Source organism: Dermochelys coriacea, chromosome 2 (assembly GCF_009764565.3).
Source record: "Dermochelys coriacea isolate rDerCor1 chromosome 2, rDerCor1.pri.v4, whole genome shotgun sequence".
NCBI lineage: Eukaryota > Metazoa > Chordata > Testudines > Dermochelyidae > Dermochelys > Dermochelys coriacea.
The window spans coordinates 195,753,609-195,765,997 of NC_050069.1; the positions used below are offsets into that span (position 1 = coordinate 195,753,609).

The 12,389-nt window shown below is 36.8% G+C and overlaps 1 protein-coding gene across 2 annotated transcripts in view; it reads right to left on the reverse strand.

Annotated features, from left to right (window-relative positions):
• Positions 1-12,389, reverse strand: part of STT3B (STT3 oligosaccharyltransferase complex catalytic subunit B) — a 72,961-nt gene that overhangs the window by 13,252 nt on the left and 47,320 nt on the right. For both annotated transcript variants that reach the window (XM_043508990.1, XM_038389558.2), the window contains exons 6-10: positions 9,087-9,185; positions 7,762-7,908; positions 4,722-4,770; positions 2,069-2,223; positions 602-813 (exon numbers count right to left, since the gene is read on the reverse strand). In XM_043508990.1, the coding sequence (XP_043364925.1) occupies positions 602-813; positions 2,069-2,223; positions 4,722-4,770; positions 7,762-7,908; positions 9,087-9,185 (662 nt within the window). The remainder of the gene's footprint in view (positions 1-601; positions 814-2,068; positions 2,224-4,721; positions 4,771-7,761; positions 7,909-9,086; positions 9,186-12,389) is intronic.

Sequence of the window (12,389 nt, forward strand, 5' to 3'; positions counted from 1 at the left end):
GTGTATTTGGAATTCCAGATCAGAGTCTGCACACTGAGTTAAAACACTCAGTGCAGGGAGATACAAGCTCCTCTGCACCTCTATCCTGACCAGCAGCCTCCTGCTTTTTCCACTGTTGTGCCTCTCAAGACAAGGTTGATAGTTTTATCAAACTTTTAAGAATGAAGTCAGTGTGTTTGTTAAGTCCAAATCCCTCTGTACTTTACAAGGGATCAGAGATAAAAGGAGTAAGAACCACCCCCTATGCTGCACAGGTCTCATATAAAATATATAAAATTGAACATTTAAAATTAGAATCCAGTAGAAGTGTATAGGGCATCTTGTTTAAATTAGTAATAATGCTTCACACATGTACAGGACTTCTCATCCAAGAACTGACAATCCCACGAGGTCCTATATCCTTTTAAAAATAATGCCTTATCAGACTGCAGCAATCCTTGCTTTAAGAAGAAGAAATTCAGCCTGTCAAAGCTCTGATGTTGAAGCTTTGAACCTCAGATTATATTGCTCCTTGTTATGAAGGCCAATGAAAGATCTGTAATGCTTAGTATAACAGAGCATAAGGATATATCAGCACTGCCTCAGAATCTCTTTTGCTCACCTTGTCATACAGGTTGCCTGGGTTTCTTTTGTCATCCTCATCACTGCTGTCTTCTATTGGTGGATTTTCCCTCTTCATGTCATCACCCAAATAGTGCTCAAACACATTGGAGAAAGCAATTGCTGACAGCATACAGACCACTGGAGTCAAAGTCAACATCAGACGAACCATCACACCAGCAAAGTAAACAGCACTGATTGCATACAAAGCGACTGCAGAGACAGAAGTCCACCAATGACATTTAGCTATTCTCAGAAGAAATTACTATGTCATTAAATTAGCCTCAGAAATAAAGATAATATCCCCTAAATGGGGTTGACAGCATCTTGGTATATAATGCACATTTATAGCACACATCTCGTTAAATATTGTAAAAAGCTCTTATTGAATAGTTTACAAAAAGACTGTTACATCTACATACATCCTTTTATCCCCAAAAGGCTTCTTCAAAATCTAACTTTGCAGCTTTTAGTGAGAATTAAAGCCCAGTTTTGATATTCATTAATAGCTTGTGGTATCTCACCAAAAATGTGCTCTAAATGAACTGGTAGAAGGAAGAAAATTGTGTCATTTCATTTGATAAAAATATAGCAGAATGGATATTTTGCTGAAACAAAAATCAGGTTACAAGTTGTAAGGAATTATATAAAAACTGATGTGAATGTAAGTCATGACATATATAATCACTCCACGAGATTTTGCAAATGTACAGGGGGTTGTCAGCATTTCAATTCCAAGCACATACCTCCAACTGCTTAAACATGGTTTTTCTAGCAATGTTGTAAGGTAACCCCCTCCCTTGTCCCCCAGCAGAATAATGTTATCATTACCGAATGCTTTTATAATAGTAAGAGCACTTTTCACAAGAAAAAAATGCCCCTGTGTACACTGGGCAGGGAAATTGTTTCAGCAACTATCATTTAGACATCGTTGCTAGGACAGTTTAAACCATGTAGACTGTCTCATAAATTTTAACAATTTATTGTTTATAGAAAAGGAGATCTGCAATGGAAATTGTTCCAGACTGTCACGAGTTTAATTTGGAAATACTGAAATTCACTAAGGGATGATATGATTTAAGTATTAACTAAAAAATGAGGTTCCCCACCCCCGCACTCTGGCCCCTTTCATGCTGGATCAAAGGGGCTGGAGCAGCATGAAGGGGCCCTGAAAGCCCTGATTTTGGCTGGTAAATTGATCCATATTAAGAAATTCAGTATTTTCAGTAATATCTCTTGGAAAATATTTTATCATTTCCAGTAAATCAAATTGCTATAAATTGTGTTCAATGCTATGTGGCAACAGCAAACTTTACAAAAGTGTCTTTATCCAACATCCACAGTTGTTGAAGCCTTCTTCTGATACAAAATGCATACCAGTTTTATTATGGGATGCAAAGTACACCAAATGAAGCAGAACTTTGATGAAGACAAAATTCTAGAAAATAATTTTTGAATATGTTCTTACCAAAGACTCTTTCATCATTGATGTTTTTGATACAGAACCACAGCCCTGCTGGGAAAGTACACACGAGAATATGTAGATCAAAAAAGAAGGAAACCCATGTTGTAGGCTGATGCTCAGACACAGAGGCAATGATCGGGATGTGAATTTTCGCATACCTTGTTTAAAAAAAATTCAGTTCAAATTATTTTGAAATGATGAAGTTGCCAAAATTGTATAAATCAGAATTCTGAAGCAAATTTAAAAGTAAACATTTTAATTTAAAAGGTTAAGACTTTATTCAGCAGAAATTTAAGGCACCTTTTCTATACATAATATGGTCTCATATCTTATGATAGTCAAGACAGAGACAGTTTGGGCACATTTATTTTTTAACCCCAATATTAAGGACTAATTTTGTGGAATCAAAAGGTATTAAAGTGTTTCGTTCTGTCCCCTGGCTAAATGCTAAACCAAATTCAATAGAATCAAATACTCATGCTGCTATACAAGCCATTTTTAATTTTGGAAATTCATAATACATCTGACCAATTGATTGATTTGTAGCACATCCCCTTAAGTTCTTGCTGCAGATAGTTTCAAAGAGCTCTCCTCTTTCCAATTTTCTCAGTGCCTTAAGTTATCAATGTTAGCTACTGAGGTCAGCCTTTACATATATAAATGATGCAGTTCCTGATGGCCTCACATCCATTTTGGCACTGAGGCTTTGGCCTTGTCTACACTAAGAAATTATGTGTGTGTTAAATACTCAGTGCAGAGTAGGCCAAATTGTGTTTAATATTATGTCTTTTAATTGTGGTCTGCTCTAGGGTTAAACACTACCGCATGACACGATGCTGAACAGTTCTTTGTCTACAAAGACAACTAAGTCATGTTTAATATTGCGTTAATGTGTTCTGACAATATAATTTTCTAATGTAGACAAGCCCTACTAGTGAAAGGCTGACTCTACACAGCTCACTCCATTTAAGGGCATAGAAGAAAGCAAGCCTGTTCTTTACATGCGCTTGAGTGCACTGTTAATGACAGGAGTTCTGACTTTATGCCCTTTGTACAGTTTGATTCATTTTACAGTAAAATGTGGCAGTAATTATGATTTGGCAGAGCCCAGGTTGCTGGTACCTTGAGTTCTTGTGCCCCCCACTCCTACAGAACTTAAAAACTTGGTTCTACAAACAGAACCCCATGTGAGTGAGAGTCTGGGGGGAGAGGGGGTGTTACCCCTGAATTGAGGGGTGTGTTTCCCCAGAATTTGATCAAGCTAATAGAAGACCTATTGTGTGCATTCAGTCACCATGAATTAACAAAATAGAACACCAATAGTTAAGAGTTAATTTGGACAAGCAGGGCTTTTTGAGGCAAAGTCAAATACTAGGTGCAGGCTTGCAGTTTCTGCTAATCAGAATGGGAGGAGGGGAGAAGAGTCAACAAATTATGAGACAAAGAAAATAAGTGGACAGACATTGAGTTTGAGTGCCTTTGGTATAGAAGCTTATTACAGCTAAGATTGTTAGGAACGTTTCTTTGGTAAGTAGTTGATTGAAATTAGAAGTGATGATCCAGTAGGAGTCACTATGCGCTATGTGTTTTGTAAAAATTAGTTATAAAAAGACTATACAAGGGAGTGTACTTTGGAGCAGTTCTCTGAAGCTATCCTGAGAGACTTTTTCCTGACACTATACTCCCCAGCAGGGAAGCGACTGGTCATCACCGACCTGCTGCTGATTATAATACTATCTCAAATTTTAGGTAATTATTTGGGATGTCCTAAATCTATTGCTTATGTATACGTGTGCTTAAATCTAATAAACAGTAGTTTTAGATAAAAGCATACTTATTTGCATCAATCTTTCATCAGATGGAAGTGCTGTGTTCCCATTGCTTATTACTGACACTGCCTGGAGTGAAACAGTTAAGTTACCACTGCTTTGGGTTCTGAAAACCCAGGGTTACGTGTATGTAAAATATTTTTGTAAGTTTTACTCAGATTTACCATTAAGTGACTGTTTAATTATTCTATATAAAACATTTTCAAGGACTAAATTTTAAAAAATAGTTTAAAATACCCATATGTGTACCAACAGAATTATTCAAACAGACTGGACATTTGCAGATGCATGCTAAATGTATGAGTGCTAAAAACCTGTGTGAGAGATAACTGTCATTAAAGATTCATGTACGTTTTGTGCAAAGTCTGCTAAGTCTGCATATATTGCATAAGTATAACTTAAAGGTGCCCTATTTTTAAAAAAATCTGTCCCCAAACGTTAATGGAACATTTTTAACGATGCCGTATGTTATCGACTCAAGTGTCTCAAATCTCAGTTGGGGAATACTTTTTTGGTTCAAAGAAAGAGTTCCACAGAAGTTAGAATCTCGATAGTTTTAAAAGTTGCCAACTACCTATCTACAAACATCTAAAAGAGGCAACATTTTGAGGAATACCCTCTCAATTGTCAATAAGGGAAAAACTCAGCAAAATGTCCACGTTTGGAACTATATTGGTCACAGTTTCAAGACAGGTTATGTAAATGCTCTCTCCAAACAGTTTGTGGGAAATTTATATGTGAGATTTTATTGATGGGAAGGTGGGATGGAGCATGTGTGTTTTATATTTCCACAAGACATAATTCACAAGTCCTCTATCCCTACTTACCCGGTGTCCCACAGTGAATAAAACCTGCCACTCCATGGTGCAATGTACCCTGAAAAAGTCAAGGAAAAAAAAAAAACCACTCTGCTTAGATATTTAATTATAATGATTTAGATATTTCTTCAGATGTCTGCATAAGCATATATTACAATGAAAGTTTAAAACATTTAAAAAACCATCATGAAACCCATATAATTTATAGAATTATTTCTGTCAAATAGACTTGCTATGATACAGTTTATATGCACAACTAAAAATGATTCTCCTCTTAAGGAACTAAGAATTATCAGCCTTACAGGACTTGCACTATACTGTACAGATTCAATGTCATCATCACTCACACAGCTCAACAAATCATCAAGAGGTGGAGTAGTAGTTAATTCACATGTTCCAAAAATCAAAGACCGTCTATAGCGTTTGGAGAAGGTAGTCATTCAATCAAAATAAAACAGAACAGACTACCTACATACTTTCCTTGCAAAGTACTGTTCCTAAATCATCAACTTTTCATCTAACATTTGATTTCTCTAATGCCATCACTGCAGTATCTACATGCAACAGTGAATGCATACTAGTATTCAGACACCCTGATAAACCCTACATAAAAGTGCCAGGCTTTTTGAACATGGCTCTAACACAAAAAGGAAGTGATGATACTGTAGATCTCCAAGCTGAAAGAATTTTTATTTTATTTTTCCTTCCCCTGTCATTTAATGAAATGAACACAGAAAAGTATTAAAACTGAAGCATGAAAAATAAAATCTCATCTTTTAACCCTTATGGCTTTATGCATGGAGTAGGAAAAAGTTCTCAAGGTCTGCATGTCAGCTGAAATAACTGATTAGAAGTTTTAATCTCTTATTCTATAACAGGAGGTGCTGAGGGCAAATTTGTGTACATGAGTTTATTTTCCCCAAACCACACCTTCTATTTAATAGTACAGATACATATTTACCCTCTGTTTTCAATATTGTTTTCCCCTCTATCAATGGATGTAGAGGTGATCTAGTTTTACTACTACTAAACTGAAATATATTGTAGGTTCCTATAGATAGATACTCCTTTTCTCGCTGTAACTTGGTGATACAATTTAGGAGCAAAACGCCAAATCTGAATACTCCTGAATGTTTTGAAAATTAAGATCTAGGCTCTGCAAGTTCATTCCCATCTCTTCTACTTTCTACTATGAATAATGCTCTGAAAAAAATTTTTAAACATCAGCGGCCAAATTTTGCCCTTGTATATCAGCCTGAAAAGTTCCACCGAAGTAAGTGGGAGCTGCTCACATGTATCTGAAGGCAGATCACAATCCAGCAAGTTGTGGAAGCGTCTGGTAATATCTATATTTGTTCTTTTTGTAACTTTTCAGCTCAACGGCAAAACAAAAAGATTGCTGTTACAACCTTGAACACTAAAGTCAGCAGCATTTTTTTTTTTGAACAACTATGTTATTCATTCATAAAGAAGTTTTATAAGAAGAGGAATATTAAGAAGCAAGAATGCAGTTACTTGACTCGAGACTCGAGAAAGCTTGCATTGCAGGGAATAGAGCAAAGCTGGCTTTTAAGGTCAATCACAGATCCGTGCAGTTTCTCGTATGTTCAGTACTTTCTCAGATGTTCAGTTAAGCCAGGAGGCTAGTGGACTTCAATTTGAAAAGCAATTAGTAATGTGAGAATTACTGATTTGATGACATCAGAGTTCTGATTCAGTAAGTACGGTGTACTGGCACATCTCTTTCTTGCTGCCATATTTTCCAGAATTTTAACATTTATTTAAAATATTTTTAAAAGTAACTCTAGCAGTTAAGGTTGTTGAGATAGCCTCAAAAACATGGGCGGAGTGTAAAAAAATGCTATGCCTGCATTTGTAGAAGCTGAAACAATAGCTCCAGAGGTGCCAACATCACTGAGTGCTAACTCAGATATTCAATGACATTTTGGCATAAGTGACCAGGCTTGGGAGACATTGTCTACCTCCCTCTCAATAAGATACACCCAAGGAGCCTAAAAGAGCATAGCTGGCACCTCAGGCATCGCCAAAGGGGAGCCAAACTCAACAAGCCTAGTGGGACACACAAGCCTCACCTAGTGGAAGTCAAACCCAAAGTACCTAGCAGAGTCCAGGAGTGCATATGGACCCCAAAGAGAGGGAGTCAAACCGAAAGAGCCCTGAAAGTCTAATGACCATATTTTGAAGATCTGCACAATAAATTGTTAGCAGCATCACTTGTGGGTGGATCTTATTTTGTGGGCAGGGCTTGGAAGAGTCTCAGTAGCTTTCTGTTCTGACTTCTGGACATCATCAAGTATATCCCCAGTTTTCGCAGTTTTGAACTGTATAGCACATTATTGCTTTTCCACTTTCTTCCCCAAAACCTATTTTATCTGTTCCTTTTCATTATTTGAGAAAATAATGATTTACAATAGTTTACAAAGGCAAGGGACAATTTATAGTAGAAAACTACAGGTTTCTTAGATTTTGATTTTTTTCTTATATAAATTTAAACTTCTATCTTCAGTGCACTATGAAGTAGAAAACACATAGGCTTCAAACACCACAGGTACTTGCTTGCCTCATTTAAACATCTTCCAGGCATGTAACAGAAATGATGAGTTAAATACTTTTTCTTTTAAAAGCAAGAAAACATGTCTAACAACCCACTATATGCTTAACAGACTGCCACTGATCAACTGGAATTTCATTATACCGATATCCTCTTTAGGTTTTAGTTATCTATTTTAGGTTCAAATCTGGCTGAGGTCACAAGTGAATTTGGTGATCTCATCATAGCCTACATCAGACATTTGGTAACATCACAAAAAATCCTGTCCAGGAGGCCCATAGTTGGGACAACAGTGTTTTACAGGACAGGCCTAAAGTGCAGTGGTGGGGCTCTAGTAAGAACTATCTAGAATCTGTTCACATACTGTTTAATTTTAGTCAGACAAGAATTGTTCCTACCCACGCTAATTTAAGAGCATTCATCACCTTTTATCTTCACCTTAAAGTACACACACAGTTCTCATTTGACGTCTCTTACCTGTATATGTCAAATAGATGACACTCAGGAATACAACACCAGCAGCTAGTGACACACCCAAGAAGAACAAGGTCTGGAATTCTTGCTTTGTTAGTCTGTCTCTCAAATACTGCAAAAAGGCATAGGCTTGCAGCAGTGCAAAAACACCTGGTTAAAGAAAGAGGAAAATTCTTGTATAAATTCTCCAATAGAACAAGTAATAACTGGTATAGCTGTGGAATCCTTTGGCCAAGGCTATGTCTCCACTAGCACTTTTGTCCATCAGGGGTGTGGAAACCGCCCCCCCCCCCCAACGTAAGTGCCGATGTGGACAGTGCTATATCAACAGGAGATGCTTTCCTGTCAGCATATAGGGGCTATACAGGAGACCTTACAGTGGTGCAGCTACAGTGGTACAGCTGTGCTGCTGTAAGGTCTGTAGTGTAGACACAGCCTACGTTGGAAGTCTGGGAAACACATTGTATGAACTTTTAAGAAAACTACTGCAATGCTTACCCTTCTGGCCAAGAACCCATTAACACCTCTAGTCATTTGATATGGGATTCACAAGACTAATTTGCAAGTTAGATCACACAGGTATCTTTAGAGTTAAAAATGTTGCTGTTGATAAAGGGAAGGTACTCCTCTATTGAGGAGTCAGGGGACACTACTTCCCATCAGATTCTCAGTTTGTCGTCATTGACGCTTGCTCCAATGACCCACTCTGCAAAAATCTAACACAGGTCTCCTGAAATCAAAACACTAGATGGTCTGTATCTTGGGACAAATGAAAAGTAAATTTTCATACAAGAGGAGCTGACTGAAAAATTTAAACTATGAATACTAAAATGTAAAAATCCCTCACCTAGAATGTTTCACACTGAACAATTTCAGGAAGAAAAAAATCAGAGAATTATTTATAAATTCAGTTGTTCAGTAGAAATTATATATTCTACCTACCAAACATTCCAAATACACCACTGTTTTTGATACATAAAAGTCACATTATATTCCAAAATTACAGTTGATCTAGTAGTAAATACATGGCTGTCATATTGATAAATGATTTAGTTTTAATACTGGTAAAAGATTATCTACCTCCATTAACTTACACAAAAAAAAAAAAAAAAGGATAATTTAACAATTAAAAAGGCATTCCCCCCCTGAAATTTACTAAATTGTAACGTTTTCCATCCTTACCAATTTAATTAGCTAACATGTTTCTCCTTAACAACTTGCATAACACAAAGGAGGTGAACAGCAACTTTTTTTTTTACTACAAATTCGTGCAATTCTTTGATGCATTAAAATTTTTGGAAATATTAAAGGAATTTTAGTTTTCCTACCTGCAGCAGCCATGTGCTCACTTGTTCTAATTGGCTGAAAGCCCACAAAAGGTATCTGCATGGATAGTATTAAGCCCACAATGTAGAAAGTGCTATATGCTACAGAAGGGAAAAGGGGAAAGAGTATGAATTACTACATGATATTTCAAAAAAACCTTCACTACATCTCAAAAACAATTTCAATTTTCCTTTTATTCCCACCTGCAATGGACACATAATATAGCAGAACTACATCATTTAGGTATTTGTAGTATTGATTTATATTACACACTATTTTTCTTCAGATTTACTCTGAAAAGATCTTAGTAACTTTCACAACAGGAACACACTTGTTCTGGAGAATGGCTCTGGAGAAAGCAAGGAGACCACTGTTTTTAATTGCGCTAATATGTTCTTGCAAAGCATGAAAGAGTAAATTTTTCTTCTTTAGTTTGAGAGGTAAATGAAATCAGTAGTCCATCTACCCAAGACATCTTCCTCTTGTCTGCCCTATCCCCAACAAAGAACTGATATCTGCAGGATAAGTGGCATTAGAAGAAGCAACAGAAGATGCATTCCATATGAAGAGAAAGGAACAGACTGGGACCATTTAGAGAGGAGACAATTGAAGTATACAAAAGAATGAATGGCATAAGTTAATGTAAATCAGCATACCTATTTGCCTTTCTCATAATACAAGAAGGAGCGGACATTCAATTAACTTGAAAAGCAACCAAAAAAATAAAAATAAAAAAAATAAAATAAAAGTACCTTAAAAGAAACCCACAGTGCACCATATATATATTTTTAAACTTTGAAACTCAAACCACAAAGGATTGGAAGCTAAGAATTCAGTAGGATTGGGAGGGAGAAAAAAAAGATTAGAATTTACAACAATACGAACATCCAGAATAAAATATTAGATAAAATTAGGGGCATTTTATTTTGAACGGACTTCATGCCATCATGCTTCAGGACATAAACCATCCACTACCTGAAGAGATTTGGGAGAAACTTTCCATTATGAGCAGGTTATTCTATCACTGTCCACTACAAGGCTTCTTACATATTTCCCTGTAGCATCTGGTACTGGCCAATATCAGATACATAACACTGAACTACCTGGATTACTGGTCAGATGTGGTATGGCAATTTCTAAGCAGGACTAGTTTTATGCGTCTGCTTTTAAGAGCCTACTGGAGTGTGAAAGGATTATGGATTTCATGATCCTAGTAAATGTAATTCAATGTAGATGCCATGAATCTACTGCAATATTAAAAAACAAGATCATGGTGCTACTTTTAGTTTGTTTATGCAGCCTGAACTTTACAGAAAAAAGAACTATATATAGCTACTATGCAGCTGTAGAATAATTAGCACAACAGGGCCTCAATCTAGGCGCTCCATTAATATAAATAAATACCATTGTCATCAGAGATGAAACGGATCAAAAATAGCAGTCAGAGAATAAACCGTGGTGGTTAAAACCCCATTCCTCCACCTGACCCCCCCCAGACACAACCCAAGTATCTCAGCTTTTAAACAGATGTGGGTAATAAAGTTTAGAAGTGGATACCAAAATGTGTCTCTTGGTCAACTAGACTACGGTGTTGCAAATTAATGTTTACCTGAAACATTACATTAAGATACAGGTAAGACTGAGAAAACACATCTGTAATTTAGGATAAAATACACTAGAGGTACATTGTATTTATCCCCACAAACAAGCATTATAAAACACAAAATACTCAAAGTTAAGATTACATTTAAACAGAAATCTAAGCATATTAACTTGCCTTATTGTGTCAATTTTTTTTTAAAAACTTCCCCTTTATTTTTTTTTAGTAGCTTATGTTTAAGACAATACTGTACTATATTTGCTTTTTTTTGGGGGGGGGGGGGGGAGAAGAGGGTCTCTGCTGCTGACTGATTGTGTACTTCCAGTTCCATGAGGTGTGTGGTTGACTGGTCAGTTTGTAACTCTGGTCTCCGTAACTCTGAAGTCCTCCTTTACAAAATGGGAAATGACTGCCTAGGAAGGAGTACTGTGGAAAGGGATATGGGGATTATAATGGATCACAAGCTAAATATGAGTCAACAATGTAACACTGTTGCAAAAACAAAAAAAACAAAAAACAAACAAACAAACAAAAAAAACCAACACACAACACAACACACCACACCACCACCCAAACATTCTGGGATGTATTAGAAAGTGTGTTGTCAACAAGACATGAGAAGTAATTCTTCCACGTCCAGGTTGATTAGGCCTCAACTGGAGTAGTGTGTCCACTTCTGGGTGCCACATTTCAGAAAAGACGTGGACAAATTGGATATGTCCAGAGGAGAGCAACAAAAATGATTAAAGGTCTAGAAAACATGACCTATGAGGAAAGACTGAAAGTACTGGGTTTGTTTAGTATGGAGAAGTGAAGACGGAGAGGCGACATAACAGTTTTCAAGTACATAAAAGGTTATAAGGAGGAGGGCGAAAAATTGTCCTTGTTGAGCTCTGAAGATAGGACAAGAAGCAATGGGCTTAAATTGCATCAAAGGTGGTATATGTTGGACATTAAGAAAAACTTTCCAACTGTCAGGGTATTTAAGCACTGGAACAAACTGCCTTGGGAGGTTGTGGAATCTCCGTGATTGGAGGATTTAAGAACAGATAGATAGATAAGTACAAACTGCCTACGAATCATTCTTTCCCCTTAAATTAATTCCCACCCCCACAATTTGAAAACATATTTCAGTATTAAGGTGTCCACAACTAAACACAGCACAGTCTCACCAGAGTCATATGAAAATGGACCATTGGCATGGCTTTTGGTTGACGCATGAAGGTACATATGAATCTTTAGCGCATCAAGCATGTAAATATCTTGCAACGCTGGTTACAACAGTGCCATACAAACACCACAATGTCACCTGAAAGTGAGAACAGAACAGGAAGCGGGCAGCATGGTCTCCTGCAAACATAAAAAACTTGTTTGTCTGAGCGATTGGCTGAACAAGAAATAAGACTCTGTGGCCTTGCAGGCTCTAAAGTCTTACAGTAAAAGCTTTGTTATCTTTGTTAGCTTTGCATGTTGGTTAATTAAGTATTTTGGTTAACTGAGAGTTATACTTCATCAATGGAATACCAATTTTCAAAGAATTAGAATACAGTAACTCCTCACTTGACCTTGTAGTTATGTTCCTGAAAAATGTGACTAAGTGAAACGATGTTAAGCGAACCCAATTTCCCCATAAGAATGGATGTAAATGGTGGGGGAGGGGGAAGGGTTAGGTTCCAGGGAATTTTTTTTTGGCCATACAGTACAG